Source organism: Coturnix japonica, chromosome 1, assembly GCF_054131305.1.
Source record: "Coturnix japonica strain WE chromosome 1, WE-NBRP24, whole genome shotgun sequence".
NCBI classification, from domain to species: Eukaryota; Metazoa; Chordata; class Aves; order Galliformes; family Phasianidae; genus Coturnix; species Coturnix japonica.
In genome coordinates this window covers 96,543,975-96,565,557 of record NC_140663.1, presented here as the reverse complement: position 1 = coordinate 96,565,557, position 21,583 = coordinate 96,543,975, and the positions used below count along the sequence as shown (strand labels likewise).

The window sequence follows — 21,583 nt, the reverse complement described above, 5'->3', positions numbered from 1 at the left end:
AACCAAGCGTGGCTTTCTCAGAGCAGAATATACTTAAGTTATAATTAGGGTTACAAATCAATCTACATAGTGAAAGGAATCACAGTCTTACAGAGAGAGAAAGAATTTAACAGACCTTAAAAGGTAAGAAGCTGGGAAAATAGAAATTCAAGTTAAAATACAAATGTCCTTTAATGAAAAAGTGGATTTAAAAAAAAATACAGCCCAAACCTCACAAATTCTCTGAACCATGTCACAAGACACACTGGTCCTACTAATAGCTAACATACATACTCAAAAGCAAAGCAGAAGAAAGCTCTTCTTATCTTTACTTTTGCAAATATTTTCAGACTGAACTCTCCTCCTTCTCATTTTCACCAAGACAGACCTCAACATTCACACACAGTGTAAAAGTGTATTACGCTGCTGTAAAAAGCTATTTACAAGCTGTACACCTATTAAAGCCCCAAGTCATTCTGACATAAAGAATTCTGCAGTCCCCTCAGGGTTTATGCCTGGTTTTCATGTGCTTCAGCTGGATTATTTACTCCTAACAGTGACAGTTTGGTTGAAATCTCCTGTATTTAATATACAGGTACAGCACATGACTTCATAAGCTCACACAGACAAGGCCACTTACAGCACTAAAATGAGGAAATGCTAAATTTGCCCATGTTAGAACACAGTTATTCTACACTGCATTTAGAGTAACTGTGTCTGAACTCTAAACTCATGTTTGTTTTGTTGAACACATTAATCTCCTAACTGCACAGGTCAGCGTAACTACAGAGCCGCATTTATGTCATAAATGAGAAATCAGATGCACTTTAACATGTAAGCTTGTAAATTACTATTTTCCAATAAACATAACTGACTTGAACCTTGTGGAACCACATGACACGACAAACACTGAAGGACAGAGTCTAGGAGTCTGAATGCCCATTATCAAAAGTAAGTTCTAGTTCAGGGCACTTAAATTACTTTTGACAATGTGGGCTGATTTGTTATTTTACTCCTACATAAATTAAAAAAAACAAGTAAACTACATGGTAACAGAATCTTGATTTATGAACATGAATAAATTGAGTACACTTCCTAACAGCCACATAGCACACTTACCCATTCCCTTTTAACCTCCATCAGGAAAGCAATGATTTAAAGCAAGGCAGAATTATAACACATTTCACAGAAGCATCTTACATCAATTTTCTACGAGTAGCCCATTTAAGCAATTACTGCAAAGCAGGAGATAAATCTCACAAGAATCAATCATCAGGTTTAATTATTGTTAAATGGATGTTAATTAAAGAAAACTGAGAGGTAGAGAATATCTTCTGGAGTAAGTTGAAGTCCAAAACAATATACAAGAAAACTCAAATTACCCCTAAATCTTTATTTTGGCAAAATTGTATTTCCCTGTTATTCTACCTCGTGGTGATCACTCTTCCTCAAGAAAAACAAACAAACAAAACCAAACATTTACTTATATGACTAGGCAACAATCTATTTCCTACAAAGAAAGATAATTTGCAAGAGCCTAAAGACACGCATGTACCCACATCCTCTCTAACTTAATAACATACTGACCTATACTATTTATTGATGAAGAGTAATAAAAACTGGATTATTATTCAGAATGGGGTTGGTCCACTTTGTAAGTCATGCAGTACTGCTACTAATCTAGGATTACTTTCCAAAAACAGATTCTAATGTCACAAATATTTCACTGCGGCACAGCAAAAGGCTGAGAAGTGAGGGCTCATCGATGCAGAATAGATGCATTTCCATTAGGGATACCATTAGGACAGACTACAAGGTGTATTTTATTCTGAAATTCATTATTACTGTGCTAAAATACAATAGGTCCTAAAAAAGGGGTTTTTTTTTTGGTGTGGAACACTATAATGAACACACCTTCCCAAAGTGAGCAACATACCATTTGTTACGTCTGGTATTTTCATTATGAACAGACATATGCATGCAAAGGTCATACTAGCAATTTCTTATTATTAATACAATTTCCATAACTCTAGTCACTAACACCAAAACTGCAATTTTAAAATGCAATTATGCATACAAGCAGAAAACAACTTTCAAGAATTTGAAGTTTAATATGACAGTTATAGGCTTGTAGGTAGATTATATTCCAGTATCTTGTCTACTCTTAAAAAATGAATGGAAATGCTTCAGTGTCAACACGCCTGCAAGGAAATTTTTACATTTTCAAGTTTCCATTTCTTTTAGAAGTGATATTTTATCTACTTCACATTCTCTTGAGAATAAATGTAAAACAGCCTCATGAAAGAACAGAGTAAATTATACACTTCAAAATTATAACTAAATTAGATCATTAAGTCAAAAATTATGACCAAAGGGTTGTAGAAAAATTCCAGTACTTTTAGAGAAGTATCACTACAATATAAAGACCATATCAGTGCTGCTGGGATCAGGACAGAAGTGCAGTCATCCTGTACTTTAGTGTAATTGTTTCACTTTCTACTACCCCGGACAACACATTCTCTTAATAAAAACAAAATTTTACATTATTTTTTCTTAACACTGCTCTTGTACTACTCCTATATTAATATAGGAATATATATATATTCCTATTAGAAACACCCTTTATTTATCAAAGTCAGTTTTTTATTTAACCCCTAGCAACCAGTCTCTCATTTGAAAATAACAGTGATTGTATTTCCTAGGTACTCTGGAGGACAAGAAACTTTTCACCATGTACAGGAAACTTTTCAAAACCTCTGCATCTCAGACATACACAGCTCAGCATATTAAAATTAATACAATCTACTCATAGATTATCTTTCAGTTTTACAATACAGTGAACTTTAAGAAGCTCTCTATAATTAAGAAGTTACTGTGTCACAACCTGTTTACTTTGGTATTCACTAAAACATGTTTCTCAAATTTAAAAAATAAAAATAAAAAGTCTTGCCATATGTAATTTTTCTCATACAAGTGCAAAACCTTAAGTATTTTTTGAAGCAATTCTATCACAGTCTGTTCTTACCATGACTATGTCGCCAGGCTGAATACTGATTTCATCATGGCTTCTTGATTCAAAAGGATAGAGGGCTCTATAATACACTATTTTCACATCCTCCTGAGAAGAAATTGTTAGTGGAGCTTTTCCTGAGCAAATAAAAAAAAAACACAGATACAAACAGAAAACCACATTATTTTTCCATAATTGAAAAATAATGGTAAAATTGAATAAACAAATAAACAAACGTACCTTACGTTGTATATTATCCTCTTTTTATATGAGAGGAAATAGGAAAATTAGTGATTTTGAATATAGCTCACACTGTTCTCTCTTCTTAACATCATGTAAGAAATTACTGTATTTTAACTTTTATGAGATATGCAACTATTTTTACAAAAATAATTGTGTACTTAGAGTGCAACACATGACTTATCAAATGCTTCACTGTAAGTTAAGTCTGATCACTAACCTATTGGTTCAATTCAAACAGTAATGCAACAGTGGTATCCCAAATAGCTTTAGAGCCAGCTTATTTAGCAGTCTCAGTTGCAGCCTGAATATAGTTTCAAAATAGATGTGTCAAAATGTTCTAATACACATGGATTAGCTGAAAAGAGGTCACTTACAGATGGTGCTCTAAAAATCACATGCTGTATTACAGATGCATTATTAGTGAAAAGAATAAACAGATAAGATACATTTCTCCTGTATAATGCAGTTCCTATTCTGACTACTTTATCATAGAAGTGCCCTGTACAAATAATATCAAGCAAACGGATATAATTGATAAATGCTAGATTACAGCTAAAAGTCAGAAGGCATTTTCCCTTTTATGCAGTCCTCTGATCAACTATTTAAACAAATATTACATTCCCAATTAATTATCATGCACAATTATCAAAGCTACTCAACAGTGTACCATGATTCCAAATATGGGCAAAAAATCAGGTTATAATACCGAAAAAAGCTCTCAGCTGAAAGTGGTCAAGTGCATAGCAGAAGAAAGGAGATTCTATCATAGACTTCAGGCAATTTCTTCAGTAAGCAACATGCATGGTGAGGAGAAGAAAAGGTAACTGTATGACACTATAAAAAATTCACATCAATACAAGATTTGTAATGAGAAGCGTTGTAGTAGTTTTTATATAGATAGCAGAATCCTGCACTTTATAGCAGGATTTTACACAAACATACAGCTAAGATTCTCCCCTAAGTTTGCACTGTGAATCTCATCAAGTACATTTTATTCTATCTGCTTAACACCTTCTTTTTAAGGTGAATGCTGAAGACTAAAAGTGAACAAATTTTTGGAGTCTAAAGCTCAAATAATACATTATTTACTTCAAAAAAATGAGCGACCCAATCTTGGAACATAATATTTTCCTGTATTATGTGATAAGACAAAAACAAATTTTCAGTGAGGTATGTGCAAGAGTATTTTTTGAGTTTTTCCTCTACCTGCATTTGACCATGGAGCCTGGACAGCTGGCTTAACTGGTTCTTGATGTGGTTGGAAAAGCTTACTCGGTTTCTCTTGGATTTCCTGCTTCCCCTTATCCTCACTTTCCTTCTTCTTGACTATTTCTTCCCTTTTTTGCTTGTCATCTTCTTGATTTTTTTTTTGCCATTGAGGTTCTTCCTCTTGTTGCACTCGATCTAGTCGCTGTTTATCCCGATCCTGGATTCTCCTGTTGGATAAGAAAAACATCTATAAGTTCGTCAAACAAAATATCAGAGATTGTACTTGTACATAATTGACAATAAAAAGTGTACTCCTTATGGTTTTTCTGTATCCTGCCAGATCTAATAATTTTATTTTGGTGAATTAGCAAGCACTCTACCACATTTTCTGACAGTGACTCCTAAAAGGCAAAGAAGAATGTATGAATTCTTAAAGAAAGAGCTGTGACTCTTAGACAAGGGAGAGAACATCCTTCTGTGTAAACTACTAGTGGCTGCAGGACTCTATTACTTTGAGTTGCTTTGTCTTTGCATTTAAAAACCAATTTCAATATGACTCATATTTAAAGTCTACGCCTCCAGATGATAATTCCATAGAATCCTAAAAGTTACAGAGCAACCTCAGCATACAGTAAGAAATGAAAAACCTGTTGTGTTTTGGAGCTGAATGTAGGAAGAGAAAAACACACCTAACATATTTGTTTTTTCCTCACAACTGTATATTATTCCCACAGTCATACGAGTCTGCAAGGAATTAGACTTACTGAAGCTAATTAACTTTAGGAGTGCTTCAAAAAGATCTCTATGGTTTAGAATAGCTTAAAAAAACTCTAAACTGCTAAAAATGGAATGAAGCAGCTACAGATAAATTATGTCGGAATAAAAGTAGTCACTAGCTTATAAGCCATTCACTTAAAGTAAATACATTACAATTCATTCAAAAACTACTCCTAGTGCGTAGCAAGAAAATGTTAGCTATGTCCTTACACATAGAAGTATCTTTAAGTAATGCTGCTGAAATCTGTATGTATGCAACAGTTAAAAGTCACAGTCAGATGTAGATCACCTCCACAACATGCAATTCATTCAAGGATAAATAAAAAGATTCTCCTGATTTCAAAACAAGCCATCTGCACTGAACTGAAACCTGATCTTGGTCTCAGATATTTTTGCCATTTAGTGATATACTACTTGAGATCAGATTACGCTCTGGGAAATATGAAGTTTCTTTGACTTTTTTTCCAAATGCTTTGTACTCCAACACCCCTGCAGAAAGGGCATAAACTAGAGCACTTTGCTACCTTTGAGCTTCTTTTTGCTTTTCCAGTTCTGTCTTCCTCTCTTGCTCTTTCTGTTTCAGCCTCTCAGCTTCCAAGTTCTTTTGTTTCTGAAGCTGCTGTTTGTTATGTATTTCTCTCAGCTCCTAGACACAAGAAAAAGCAAAGAATGTGTAAACATATGTTATATTAATCATAATCAATGGCCTCATACATTTTCATTGCAAGGTAACAAAAATTACAAATGTTGGATATCTCTTCAAACTTCCAGTAATGCCAAATGCATTGGTAGATATCTAAGGTACATTTCAAAGGACTATAAACCATTTGATATTCTCCTAGCTTTTACCAATACTAGCCAAGATGGTGAAGAATTAAGAAACAAGTCAGACTTAACTAAAATGCGGCTTTAAGAAGTGGACAAAAGTTTGACAGGGTTTCATACAGACACACTAAATATGCAGAAAATGTCTGCAACAGGCTAGTTGTTTCTAAATCCACAGCTTAATAATGCCTGTTTTTATTGAAATATATAACTGACAGTAAGCAGGTCTGTTGAGTTCTTGTCTCCTACAAAGCTTCATCTTCACTTACTCAAGCATTAAAATAGTTTATCTTGAAAGTAGTGTGGACTTTTTTCAGAAATTCACAGATGAAGACTTCAAGTGTTTCATTTAAAGGGCCAAGATGCTAAAAGTGAATTAATCTCACAAAATTACTTACAGCTTCTTAGTTTAAAAAGTTGAAAGTCAATATTTTATTTACAGACTGAATTTAGATGGTGCCTAAAATTTGTGCAAGACAGTGAAATGAATCCATGCATTAGTGCTTAAAGATTGCACTGTGCAACATCAAATTTTAAGATCCAGTCAAACAATCTACATTATTAAGAGGAGTAACAGATGACCTCTGCAAGGTACTAAAACACTTCTGACATACGGATCAAAGTTTTTAAAAAGTGAAGCTGAACTTCGTGTTACAGCTTTCAGTCCTATTTTCTTCCTGACACTCAACTATAAATTCAATGAAAACTGAGTTCAGCATAATTAAAGAGATAATCAGTTCCTATACAAGTTCTACTTAAATCTCTGCTAGGGCCATGAAACTTACTGAAATACAGAGATAACTTGGGCAATACTACATTTTATGATCCTCATTATTTTCCATAGTTACACGCAAGCTTAGCCAAAAGTTAGGATCTAGAACAGATATTGCAGAGTATAAAATAAACTGCTCTTGTGAAATCACCAGAATTATTCAGGCAGGATAGTGCCTCTGGGAAAATTTTTAAACCCTGAATACCTACGGATAAAAACTTTCACGCATAGCCCTACTTTGGACTAAGGAAAGGGAATTCTACAACAGAAAAGTATTAGCAATATTCAGCATAATGGGCTTGTAGTATTTGGCCCACATGGAACAATGAGAAAATAAAGCCATCAGCATATTGCAGCAAATACACAAGTGGACAACTGCTCCTCCAGCTAGATGTGCTTTGGACCAGACTTTTCTGTAGTGTTAACTACAGTAAGAGATCATCTCCAATAACTTATTATAAGTTTTATATTATATCAGCTTCCTACATGCTGCTAAACTTACTCTGAGATACAAGGGATTTGACCCTTGTTTCCAATTAATTTATCTGGAGGAATCACAGACACTGTCCTCATTATATGACCACCTGAACCTGTATTTGTATTTAAAAAGTACATGCGTACAAGTGCAAAGGACAAAATACACAGCCATAAAAGCACTGGCAGTAAAATGCTTTACAAGCATTAATCTGAAAGGTCATAGATTAAAAAATGGCACAGTTTCACAGAATCACAGAGTGGTTTGGGCTGGAAGGGGCCACAAAGCCCACACTGCCATAACCCCTGCCATGGGCAGGGCTACCCCCCACCAGCTCAGGCTGCCTAGGGCCCCATCCAACCTGGACTTGAGCAACTCCAGGCATGGGGCACCACAGCTGCTCTGGGCAACTGTGCCAGAACCTCTTGAGGTTTTCTCAGGAAATTACCAGCATGTCTTTCTTTCTGTCTGGGCCTGGTGTGCTGCCACCATCTGCTTGCCCTGCCTGCCCCTTGTAGGAGCTGCTGGCTGGAAATTATATGGGAAGGCACAGATTAAGCAGGGAACAAGAGACATCACTCATCTGATTTCAGTTTGCCATGTTAAAAACTGCTTTCAACAGTGTTTGGCAGATTACAGAAGTCTTCACACGTGCAAAATGAAATATTTACAAAGCTCATGAAGTTTAGAATGCTATTGCTCGGAAGTATCAAGTACCTTGAGTAGTACCTGTGATTTTCAACTAGATGCCTCTCTTTTCTGGTTAAAAAGACTGCTATCCAAAGCACAGGTTTCTGTCTCCTAAGTTTAAATTTTTATTAAATTGTAGCACAGCCTTTAGTTCAGAAATCTTTTGTTATTCTATTTGTTGTTGTCTTCCTTCACATTCATTCCCTCTGCTGTCCTGATCTCCACATGCCAAGAAGCTCAAGTTTCTGAGTCCTAGTCGATGAGACAAAAAAAAATAAATCCTCCTGTTGCTACTGAACAGAAAAAACTGAGGTAGCTGAACAGCTCTAACATGGTAACACTGCAAAGAACCTGTCACTTGCAAAAGCTATATAGGTGATAGCACTTTCTAGTTTTTTCTTCCCTCTGCATCTTTTTTTTCAATCTCTGCTGTTCAAGCAATTAAATAGGAATAATCACCAAGCAAGGGAAGAGAAACCAAAATTCTTGAAGAGTGTGAGGGCTATCACAGTTAAAACAAAAAATCACTAATGTTGTTAATGTGACAACCTAGATGCAAATACATGAGCTTTGTTTACTTAACAAGAAATTTGTATATCAAAAAGAATGGGTCAGTTCATCTACACTCACAGGATCAGGAGGAATCTACCTTTAATTCAGAAACAATTGGTACTTTGTTCCATTCAGAAAAACATTCTAGACTCTCAAATACATAAAAGTCAGAATTTACAATACAACTGTGTACCAAACATTACTTACTTCTACTAGATGCCTAACTGCAAGGTCTGCCCAAACTGTATTCTAACAACAGTTTAGACATAAAAGTTCACCACGCTACTGAACATACAATATATGCCACTTTTACTGACAAATAGAAAACTCTGGTATTTCTAGCTTTGAGCCACATCTGTCTGAAGCAAGTAATTTATCATATGTAATACAAAAGGCAGCATCATTAATTCTGGTTCAAGTAATTAAATTATTTTCTTTGCTTATTTTGTATTTTATATATATGCTCAGCTAAGTAAGGATCTTAAAGTACAGTTTATAAAGATTTCCATAGAAATTTTATCATATTATTCCTTCCCAGCTAAACCAATATGCTAGTCCAGTATTTTGTAAAGAGAATTCTCTGTTAGACATATCTGTCTGTAACAAGTAAGAAAATCCAACCTAACTTTTACAGCTGGCACTGAATGGAATATTTTGGAAGTAAAAAATTACTAAATAATCTTCTTTGCACCAGCTAGGAAGAAATAAAGATTTTACTGGTATTTCATGCCACTGGTAGATCCTCTGTTGCTTTGCCAAGTACCAGTGAGTGGTTGGGGGAGGAAATAATCAGCATCTACCGCAGTGCTATAGGACATCAACTGAACAGAATTATAGTAACACTTCAACAGTCAACAGAATGAAACATTTACTGAATATTCAGCACAGTCCTACACTCATCTTTTACAAACACAAGTGACTTAAAATTCGTATAAATTGTACATTGTAACTCCAAAGACATCACAATGCTATCTTTGTTTCTGATGTGCAGGACAACAAATGCCTTATTGTAAAAGCGAAGAGAAATTGTTACCTCTCAATTTAATTCACAAACAGACTAACAGGTATAAAAATAATTTTGAGATGTTACAGTAACCACATTTAGGTACTCACAAAATATTGAATATGAGTTAAAATACAAATTTCATACAGCAGAGTAATTATAACTATATACAGACAAGTCATACTGCTATGAAAACCTTAAATTTAAAAATGTAATTGTTTAAGCACAAATTCTGCCTTTTGGCAGAAAGAGAGCTTAAAACACTCATCAAGGATTACAATAAAGGATTTCAATCAAATCTTCTTTTGAGACAAATTGGAGCATTTGTTGAACCCTACAGTTCTGTGCTCACTGAGGCTCCCCCACAGAAATGCTCCTCTAACCTATTCCACAGCTCCCAAAGCAACTCAACAGAGTTCCTCCTTTCACCCCATTTCATAGCTATGGCAGATTTGAGAAAGTATTGTCATCTCTCTCATACCTGGAATCCCATATTACAGTGTTGTGTAAGAATACTTCGTATATAAGTTTTTTCTTTTTAAGAATTCTGAACATTGTGACCAAAAGAGGCAATTAACTTCAAATCTTAGAAGTGTCAAATACGCAAAAGGCAAAAATAACTAACTAGTACCTTGCACAGGTTGCAAATCAAGGCACACTTCTCTCTTAGGCACTAAGGATTAGATAGATAAAATTACAAACTCTTCTCCTTGGTTATGCTTTACTGTTAGCACCTTTTATTAAATACTAACTTATTTAAACACTGCACACTCATCTGTTTATGGAAAAGTGAAGCACATAACTGGAGGAGGTTCATCACTCAGATTGAGAAAGTTGTGTACTGCCTGAGTATGGCATGGAGACCTTTAGAAAGGAGTCTAAGTAGTTGACGCAGCCCAGGAGAACTGCCAGGCACTGCAGCATTGCGTCTTCCATTGCCATTGACTGGAAGAAAGAAATGCTCAAATGTAAACAGGCATTCATATGCAAGACTTGTCCAGTGCACACTGACTAGACAGGGACTGACAACAACTGGAACATGACACAAAATGTAGAACATTCTTAAGAACTTAAATCTAGTTGTTCACCACTTTTTGAAGGCACCAAGAATGGCTTCTCAACAAGACTAACATATTTCAGAAACATTGTTTTCTCTTGTGCAAAAACTTAGATAAGCTCTAAAACATACGATTCTTCTGTAATATATGAAATATAACTTGGTCTTTGGAGACAAAAACCGTATTAACAACTACTTTAATTATTTTATTTGGCTGTGTAATGTCTAGTCATTGTGAGATTTAGAAGTAAAAATAGTACATTTTACTAGTATCTGTATCAGACTTAATTAATGCATTTCTAGGCTAGGAGTATCAAAAAGCCAGACTCCTATAATTTAACTAAGGATACAAAGATGTGGCCTAATTTTCAACCTTGTTACAAACTGCTGCTCATTTTATAGCCAAGTACAATCCTCAAGACTTCTGCAGCAAAATTTCACAAATCTCATTTCAAAAGATATCTCATGTTTCAAACTAAAGTACTTATTTCTTTGCCAAACAAGTGCTCTTGGTAGCTTCAGGCTAAAGCCACAGTCTCACTCTAGAAGTCAGGTAATTCTAAGTACTATCAGTTTGCACAAACTGAATTGGTGTAGCTACAAATACCCAATAATGATACATGGATCTATCTCCTCTGAAGCATTAATAATAATTTCTACTCCAAGTTTTGAGTGTAAATGAATCCTATGGAAATTTCAAACAGTTGAGATGGTAACTTGAAACAGAAGTAACTCAAGTACTTGAGATGCAAAGGATTAATAAAAAGAAATTTAAATCAATTGTTTTTGTTCAATATAGTTTCACTGGAAAGAGAAATGATAATCTATCATCAGAAGTTATTTATCCCCTTAGTCTGTCATTTATACTATTAAGACATGAAGCAAATATAAGGTGATTTAACATCAATATTGAGTATTCAAATAAAACTGCAACATAGAGGCAAATGCAATACAATCCACTGTATATGCTAAGTGTTGAAAAGTTGACCTGTAACCAAAAATACATTAGAGTATCAAATAAACCTTATAGCCCCATCATTGTAAAGGTATGCTAGATAAACTGTACTCTAAACTGCTTTTATGTTGTGCTGTCTCAGCACATTTATGTATTAGCTCTCAGTAGATCAAGTGTAGCTTGTTTCAAGAGAATGAATTTGAAATGTATTGTAAAGATATATTCACACTGGAGATAATGCAACAGTTATTCATAAACAAAACATGAGAAATAAATCTCAATAATGATTATAAATGTTTATGATTTTATGTTGCTGTCAACTGTACTGTCCCTTTAGCATTTCACCAGAACTAGTAAGTTAGTTTGGCATATAGTTTGTACTCAAAGAGCAGTAGCGTACATATTTCCAATCTTGGCTCTGTATTCTATTAACTTAAGCACTCTGACTAAGTACTCTGTCTCCTAGTAGGTAAGTGCAAAACACTTCAAGATAGTATATACTTCTCTTTTGAGAATTCACAAAATGTATCATATTATTCTGCTTCTAGCCCAGAATTTAGTTGTAGGATATAGTTAAGCACGAGTGCCTCTCCATCATTTGATAGAAAACAGATTCACAAGCCAGTGTCAATTAGAATGACACTGTTCCAACAGCTACCCATCAAATGTGCATCTCTCAGTATTTTGGAGCACAACAGAAGAGTTGATCATCATAGAAGAAAACTATCACTTTTAAACATACAAGATAATTTAGGAAGATCCTTGTTTAAAAGTGTTTTAAATTTACTTATTTAACAAAAATATATTTTTTCAATAAATATTTACTTACATTCTATTTTTACACAGTTTCCTTTGGTCTATAAGTTAAATAAGCCTTTACTTTATTTGGAGCTCATATGGTTGAATTTTAATACATTATTTGAAAAGGTTTTACATTTTAACATAAGCACTATATGGCTGACTGATAATTATATATTGTATAATATTTTAGCACCAAATGAACACATAATGTTTACACACAATATCACCAAGTCATTCTACTCTTAGTTGAGGAAATTAATACCAAACTGGGGGAGGGGAAAAAAAAAAAAAAAAAAGAAAAGAAAAGAAAGGTCATCTTTCTAATGGCAGCATCTTAAGTTCATCACAGGTTTTTGACTGTTTAGGTTAAAAATATAAGACAATTATTCAGGTCCCTAAACTACTTTGCGGTATTTTTACTTAAGACATAGCTGTGATCTGGCTTGATTAAAGAGCAGATCTTCCACTTCATATAACCAAACTAAGAGTTTCAGGAACTCTTCTCACTAGCTTTGTGTACAGATTCACATATAAAACATTCTGAGACCTCCTTCAACAAGAATAAATGGTCCTTAAAATAGTGCTGCATACACAAGGACTTCTAAGCAGTTGCTCTGTCAGTGGGAGTCAAGGAGGGGAGGTTCAGATTGGATGTCAGGGGGAAGTTCTTTACTATGAGAGTGACGAGGTGTTGGAACAAGCTGCCCAGAGAGGCTGTGGATGCTCCATCCCTGGAAGTGTTCAAGACCAGGTTGGATGGGGACCTAGGCAGCCTGATCTAATACCAGATCTAGAGGGGGGTTGGAACTTGATGATCCTTGGGGTCCTTTCCAACCCAAACCATTCTATGATCACCATCCCATGTTGAGCCCAGGAAATGGCATGTATTTGCATGCAGATATTTAAATCTAGTAATAAAGATATTCAGGTCTCCAAAAATGCATCTTACACATTCAACAAAACTACAAAGGGGAAAAGATACAACTCTCTCTGAATTAAGTTGCCACTTTTCAGTTTCATTAGCAAAACTGCCTCACTGCCACATTTTTGCTTCTTAAATTAATCTCCAAGCAAGCATAGGAAGCTGCAGCAAGGCAAAAATAGTAACATTCACCATTGCAAAGTGGTCATCCTATTAGGCACAGTGTCTACACATAATGAAATCAATAACACAATGTCCTCAGTAAAAGAAAGGCTGCTTTTGGTAAAACCTGTCCACATAATTAATTTTCAGCATTTAAAGTTATAATGTTAAATACTAAGGTTTGAACACAGAAATCAATTCTACCACTAAGCTGTGAAATAGCTTACAATTACACAGTGTGCTATGATAGATGGCAGGCACACTGATAAATCGATGTCTTTGTTTAATGTCAGTTTTCATTTTTAAATTCTTATCTTGTTAGTTATTGAGTCCTTTCAGATTTACAAAATTAAATGTACACTCTTGGATTTTTTTTAGTGCCATGTAACTAAGATTATTCACACATGCTCCCTTTCCACCCATTTATACGCTCTTTAGGTCACCTATAATCAAACCAAGCAATGTTGCTACTTTTAGAATGAGTATCCTTTGGTCACATTTATCTTCAAATTGGTTCTAAATGTATCCATTAAAAAAAATAAAATAAAAAAATCACCCAGAAAGCACAACATGGTAAATGTGTCCAAAGAGTATAAGAAAGAAAATGCTAGTAAGGTAAACTGATGTGTTTTCTTTTAAAGTACACTGAGTATTTTGTTCAGTTCTGTGTATGTCATGTCTTTGCAGAAATTCTTCACTTTCTTACAACCTGCCTTGAAACAGGTAGTGTTACTGTCTACAGCTTTTTATTTTACCTACAGCAAGTAATTTTAAGATCTTAAAAAGCTATTTGTTGCGTAAATTCAAACACGCCTTCCTTCTCAAAGAGCATTATATAGTCATAATTGATCTAATATCAGAGGAACTACAGAAATACTAATGTACTGATCATTGACTTGATTTTATCTTGACTTGATTTTGTCTTGCATGAAACTGAGAATTTTTCTCATAAGCTTCCAGGGGAAGCCAACAGATAAAATACCAAATAAAGAACTTATGCATTTGAATATTTTGCTAGGGGAAAAAAAGCCCCAACAAACACTATTAAATGGTTCTAACTACAGACTGATTTATAACTTCTCTCTGAATAACTCTTCCTCTACTGACTTCTGTAAGTTCTGTAATTTTCTTTTGCAGAAAGAAACAAAATCACACAGTTCAAACAAAAGACTAATCAATAAAGTATGAAACCACAAACAACAGACAACTACATTCAGGAACAGGTATGCTCTTAGAAACAGCAGGTAAGTAACTCTGTGTATCAGGTGGAAAACAAGCTACTTCAATACCGATCTGAATTTGAAGCACTGATTCCATGAGATTTGATGACCTACTGTAATCATGCAGTTCTTCCAATACAAAGGGGCTAGAAGGTAATGATTTAATACTTGTAGTTGCAGCTCTGGAATCAGACTTCAAATTTATTCCTAGGTATATTATGCAGATTAAGTTTATTCAAACTCTTACTTTGAATGCTAAGTAGTATTTTCTTCAAAAACAAAAATGATAGATTTCACAATGTTGCCAACACTGACATTCTCAATCAATCATTTTAGTTCAATATACTTCTCCAGGATAAAGTAATTAATTTATTGACTGAACATTTAGAAGACAGAGCTTAAAAGTTTCAGATTACCTTCAGCTGATTGTTGAAAATATCAATTTCCTGAAGTTTAGATCTGGTTTCTTTTTCTACTTCATCTAGCTGGTCTCGAAGTTGTTGACGGGCTAGTTCCTTGGCTTCTAAGGCTCTTTTGATAGTAAGAAGAGAATCTCCTGTTTTTAAACATATTGTAAAAGAAATACTTTCTTACATGAAGAATTTAATGGCATGGAACACAGATTTTTCAAATGATATCATACAACACAGAAAATACTACAGAGTATGCTGCATAATGCAATGTCATGGCTTCTACAAATACATTTAGACTTACAAAAAATATGCTTACTATGCAAACTGTTCTGTTGAACCTGCTTTAGTTGGTCATTGAGTAATTGCTTTTCTGGAATCAACTTCCCAAGCATCTGCTGAGATTCCTGAAAAGAAGACAAGGAAAGAGAATACAAGGGAATAAAAATACAGAGTGGTAAGTGACGGATGACGTCTATGGTCATAAGATCTTTCATTTTCATTTCTGCTGAAATCACTTTGTACTTTTCTGTACAGTAAATCATGTATTATTGCTATTGCAGAAGCACTATCTGTGTGGTACCTCCACTCAAAAATGGTTCTCTGCCAATTTGTCCTGGCTTTTTTGTTGTTGTTGTTGGTCTGGGTTTTTTTGAGTACAAAAAGAGTAAGAATATAAAATTTAAGCTTATTAGCTAAGGACTGATTTCTCACAGAATCTGTAAGTTGGATTGGAAGTAATTAAAACTGAGGACAAAAAAAGATATAGGCATCTTTTCTTATATCTAAATATGTTTAAAAAACACATCTCAACAGTTCTCTTTTTAATAAATATGCATCAACTTCAATAATAAATAGTACAAATATTATCAGCTTATCCAAAGAAAAGAAAATTAAGGCTTTAACCTTATATTATAGACAAAAGCCATGCAACACAAACTCTGTTAGATGAGAATAGACATCTCTAAAGCTCTATACTTAGTATTCATGAAAGAGGATTAGGGCCTCTAAATTTCAACATACATTCATACAATTTTGTACCAAAATTACAGGAGACTGCAGATGGGAAATTCATCCTTTTGTGGATTATATATAGCCTTCACTCTTCTTGGAGGATGAAGTGCTACTTCACACACTTTTCAGAAGCCTTGACCTCCAACTTCAAGTTATCAGAGCAAATTATAGAAGCATGATGTGAAACAGCTTATTGTACAAAACTGTACATACAAAATTGTCAGTGTCTCATCTCTCACACTAACTACATAGTTATTTCAGCAGCTACTTGAATTGCAGGCATTTGAAGAAAATCTGACAATTTCAATTTGTCACAAAGGGCTGTGAATGAAATAATACAATCCTAGAAATAAATGTCACCCAACAACTCACGAGAAGTTTCTACTTTTCATCACAAGAACACAAGCTTGAACCCAGTGGCACGACTTCAGAGTTGTCCCACCTTACTCATGCCAGGCTTTAAGACCGAAGTGTTTGGCTCAGATCTTATGATTATGCAACAATCACAAACAACTTTAATCTCTTTATGTTCCAGAACACATACTCAGGTAGCACAGCAGTCAAGGTCTCTATAAATTTATAAGGTCTAAAAATTAAGATAAGCTATGCATTTGACTGGTAGGAGTTACACCTGTCTCTCACTATTTAGCTGTAGCGCTTTTCAGCTCTTTAAGAACATCATGAAGGCCAGATAGTCCTATCACAGGCCTGTATTCTTTTAGAAACAAAAAAGGAACAGCAATATATAATACAGCATTATCCAACACATCTGCCTGAGGAGGTCTGCCTTATTCCTAATAAATCACCACTGCCAGGTTTAAACTATATTCAAAACACTGTCCTCTGCACTTATGCTTCCCCATTCCACCAGATTCCCTTTCCATTGAAATACCTGGAAGCTCCATGTCACAGCTTGAGATGAAAAAAATTTAAAATAAATATAAAATAGTATTACACAAGAGAGACTGACTCTAATCAATTATACGTACTGCAGGATTAACCTCAATAGAACAAAATGAAAGGAAACTAGCCCTCTAGACACAAAGATATCAGAATTCTATCATTCCAATCAAGGAATGACTTAATTAGAAAAAATAGCAGAACAAACTTTAAGTTTATCCAGGATTTACAGAGAAATTACCATTCTACAAATGCAAAAAGTAATATATAACAGTATTTCAGAGCAGAATGCAAACATAGTGTGCTTGTTTTTAATGGGCAGACTACTACTGAAATCCAGGCTCTTAATCTGAATATCCAGAAGAATCTGGAGTGTATTTAAGAAAAGAGAATGTCAGGGAAACAAGAGGATCAAGTTCTGTTTCCTGCTATCACAGACAACTATGCAACAGTTATCTAGTCCAAGAATGTCTTCCATATCCATTAGTTCTACTGAGGAAACAGATGGAAGAAATTAATGGCATCACTAACACTGTAGTTTTGAGAAATTTCTATATAGCAGCAGAAGGGCGGAAAAAAAGAAAAAAAAAAAAGAAAAAAAAAAGCAATCAAAAACAAGTTCCCTTATGTCTAACAAGGGAAAAATTTCTCATCTGACACTATGCTCTGAGCAAGAGGGTAAATGAGAAACTGAAATGCCACTAATACACTGTAAGTCTCTGTCAAATACTCTGCTCAGTGCTTCAAAGAAAAGTCAAATTACTTGGGAACCAAACTGCTCATCAAAGAGGCAAAAAAAACCTGCCAAAAACTAGCGGAAACCCCACAGACAGAATACATGTGGTTCAAACACCCCTGGAAATATCACTCTACCAGATACCAGAGATTCACATAACTAGTACATATTTTCATCTTGCAGTATTAACTGTTGGATAGTTTCTTCCAAAATTTTAATCGGACTCCATCTTGAAACTAATTAATAGGTTAAAGAATAATTACTTCTTTTAATTAACTCACTTTTCATGCCAAGTGTCAGATGTATTAAGTTATAATTCTTCCAAGTAAAGATTTTATATTCTACAAGAATTCACAAAATTAACTTTTAATCTACTGGAGCCTTTATAAAAGTCACATACTGCTCCTCTTTTTCCTCTACAAATTAAATTTTAAAATGTGAGGTATATTTGAGAAGTTCATATTTTTCAGGAAAAATCTATCCATTCTTTTAGGTTCTCCACACATAGAATTTGACCTTTTCTACCAACTACTAGCACTTCTTTCTGGAATCATAATCAAGCAAAAGTAACTGAAATACTAGTGGTTGAGAACCAACGGACACCTAAGAGAAGACAGGTCCACAAAGCCAGAGCTATTGCTATCAACCTAAAGCAAGCAAACAAACAAAAAACAACCCTCAAATTCAAACCGAAAAGCCAACAAAACAACCACTAAGTGGGTCAAAAGTAATTTTCCTTACAGAAGCACTGTCACAGTCATTGTGAATGAAGCAATTTAAAAAGGGAACAGATGGAAGTTACTGAGTACAAACTGTTTAACAGCAACAAGAGAAAGCTAAGAGTCACTACAAAGATAGTGGTGATTCTAAAACAAGAGGTAAATTTCAGAGTGGTGTCAAAATGTTAAAAAAAAAAAAAGCAATCTGCTTTGTTATCATTGTGATCTGTTCGTAAATAGAATAAAGTAAATGTTAGGAAGGTGAAGAATTGTTCTGATGTCCTTCACTTTCCCTTTCATAGTGATGAAGCTAAAATTGATGCATAAAAGCAGTAGAGAAGGAAAGCACACGTACAATCAGCCAAGAAAACTAGAAATAAACATTGTTGAAGAACACTGACCTTTTATTAATCTAGTGCTACTCAATATGTTACATACCCACATCTACCTGTAGGTGAACTAACTTTCTCATTACTTGTTTCCTAACAGTGTTCATTTCATATATATATATATATTTCATCTAAACCTTCTATTAATTATGCCCAGTTATGGAAGCTCATTCCAAGTTCTAGCTAAACCAAAGCTGTATATTCTCAGGATTTCTTTAAAATGTCTATTACAACAGGACCCTATACCAACCGTAGTAAATTGGTCTTTTCTATTACATCAATGACAACTTTTTGCCATATTGTTTTCTCCTTGTTATATTATGACAAAAGCTAAGAGATGCTTCAACCTTCCTGAATACAGAGGCTAATTGATGAAAAATAACCAACAGGTTAACAGAAGCTACATATAAAAGTAGGAATTCCAATTTATTCCAATTGAAATAGCATTTACCTACATTCAGAAGACAACAACTGCTACATAACTGCTTACCTTCTTCTAAGATGCGTTATTCTATCTCAGACCATTTCTGCAGCAATTTTTTTTTAATGTAAGTGGCAGGGAGATTCAAGTGGTTGTTGCTTTCACATGGAAAGTAGCTGTGCACATAAGATCTCGAATCTTTTAACTTATTCAGGTAAGTGGGTGTTTTTTCATGAATTTTATCAAGCACAGCCAGCTTTTTGCTTCTCTGAGCCAGTACTGTTAGAAGTGATTTAATTTCCTACACTTCGTCAAATGCTGTTTGACTTCATTTTTGCTTGCCAGTACAGGAGCATTTCACTAAAGTTAGCCATGTGATTTCAAGATTACTATGGCAGTTCTTAATGTCACAAGCTTCCTGTAGTAGCATTTCTTATTTGTATCAAGTGGATGCAACTACCGTAAGAACACGATCTCTCAACAACACACTTCATACCAAACTGCTGCCAAAAGAAAGACATCTTTTTGCTGGGAGGTGTAATGATGCACACAAAACCTAAATATAAATGAGAGGTGTTGTAAAAAGTAATTAGAAATTCCAAAAAATACTCATGCTCAAAACAAAATAAGAAACCAGGAACTCCCATCTTCATATCTGACAGAGAATTTTAGATAGAAAAGCAGGAAAGAAGAATGCAAGGATTTGACCAACAACTGACTGGTTTAACTGGCAAATTACGTTTTGATATATTTTTATTTTATTTTATAATAACAGAAGCATCATGAAATTACTTTAGTGAGGTCATTCCTTTTGGCAAAGAAACAAAAGTCACAACAATAAAAATGCATCACAAGACTTGATTCCTCTCATCTCCAAACCCATTTATTTACTACTCCACACAAAAGGATTCCATGAGGACAAAGCAGTAATCACAGCTATACCTTCAAGTGTAGGAAGGATTTCCTAACTGTCTGAAGAACATGGAAACATTAAAAATAACGTTCTATAATAATTGCTTGTCAGGGAAACACGAGGATCAAGTTCTGTTTCCTGCTATCACAGACAACTATGCAAGAAACAATGCATTCTATTTTGTGCCAAGTTTTGTTTTATTGATGTAGTTAATGAAGGCAAGGTGCAAGACTAAGAACAAAATTAGAAAAATTTCCTTACCTGTAGCTGCTGTTGCAAATGGGTAATTTCTGCAATTCTCAGTTCTCTAGATTTATTTGTACTTTCGATTTCTTGTCTTTGGGTAGACAGCCGACATCTGATATCCTGAAGCTTTCCTTCCAACTGATTTTTTTTATCATTCTTTAGACAAAAAGAAAAAGACCTCTTTGTTTTATCAGAATGCTTCTCATGGAAATCAGGGTCTAAAAGGTACTACTATTCCACACTTACTGTTGAAATTATAGAAAATAAATAGGACTATATTACAGACATTACCATGTTTATGCGTTTATTCTGCAATGAAACCACTTACTAGAGCTTCCAGCTCAAATTCTAAAGTCTTCTTCTTTGCCTTCAGAACAACTATGTCCTCTTGTTCTCTGTTTCTTTGATTTAGCAGTTCTTGCCGACGATTACGTTCCCATTCAAGTTGCCTTTGCCTCTCAAGTTCCCGTTTTGCAGCCTTCAGCATTTAATCAAACCAAAAAGATACGAAAAATCTATTTTGAGAAAATATTCTAATCACTGATATTCATATTGTAATGAGTGATATAAACGTTAATATAAACATGCTGCTAAGTTGTGGAATAACTATGTACCTCTATTTAAGCACATAAATTGCTCAGTTGTTTAAACACTCACTTGAAACTACTGGTGCTTCACTTGTATAGCAGATATGTGAATTAACAGAATATCATTTAAGACCCAGTTTTCTGATTTAACAAGTTGTTTCACATTAAGATTTCAAAAATTCTTCAAAATAGCATCAAATCTCTCCCTAACATAAGGCATTCTCCATCTTTGCAAAGAACAGTCAAATGCTACTGTACTGCATCACTGATTGGCAATGTGAGAACATAACAGCTTTTAAGTTAACCAGCATGTGTTTTCTTTAACAAATTATCTCATCACAGGAAAACCATGAATGTCACCAATGCCAAGAAATTTTTCATCTTTAATTCAAACATCTCTTTACATTAAAGAGAAAGACTGGCATTATTTTTAAAGAAATCAGAAACTAGGAGCACGCTGTCACAGATCTAAAGATCTCATCCATTCACTTCTTGTGAAAAATTAAGAAAGAGATTTTCAAACTCTTCCCTTCCCTTCAAAAACCCCAAAATAAAAGTTCATTGTTTAAATGCTTGCTTACTAAAAATGAAGATGG

At 34.4% G+C, this 21,583-nt stretch overlaps 1 protein-coding gene across 38 annotated transcripts in view; it reads right to left on the bottom strand.

The window, feature by feature from the left end:
• The window catches only part of LOC107323073 (intersectin-1), a 115,566-nt gene that overhangs the window by 42,885 nt on the left and 51,098 nt on the right, over nucleotides 1–21,583 (bottom strand). For 7 of the 38 annotated variants that reach the window (XM_085528854.1, XM_085528798.1, XM_032448787.2 and 4 more), the window contains 9 exons: nucleotides 20,729–20,878; nucleotides 20,416–20,556; nucleotides 15,382–15,469; nucleotides 15,069–15,220; nucleotides 10,400–10,480; nucleotides 5,743–5,864; nucleotides 4,439–4,668; nucleotides 3,005–3,126; nucleotides 1,099–1,113 (listed from right to left, as the gene is read on the bottom strand). In XM_085528854.1, coding sequence (XP_085384980.1) covers nucleotides 1,099–1,113; nucleotides 3,005–3,126; nucleotides 4,439–4,668; nucleotides 5,743–5,864; nucleotides 10,400–10,480; nucleotides 15,069–15,220; nucleotides 15,382–15,469; nucleotides 20,416–20,556; nucleotides 20,729–20,878 — 1,101 coding nt within the window. The remainder of the gene's footprint in view (nucleotides 1–1,098; nucleotides 1,114–3,004; nucleotides 3,127–4,438; nucleotides 4,669–5,742; nucleotides 5,865–10,399; nucleotides 10,481–15,068; nucleotides 15,221–15,381; nucleotides 15,470–20,415; nucleotides 20,557–20,728; nucleotides 20,879–21,583) is intronic. The other 31 variants (XM_085528837.1, XM_015881806.3, XM_085528923.1 and 28 more) reach the window with 12 other exon arrangements.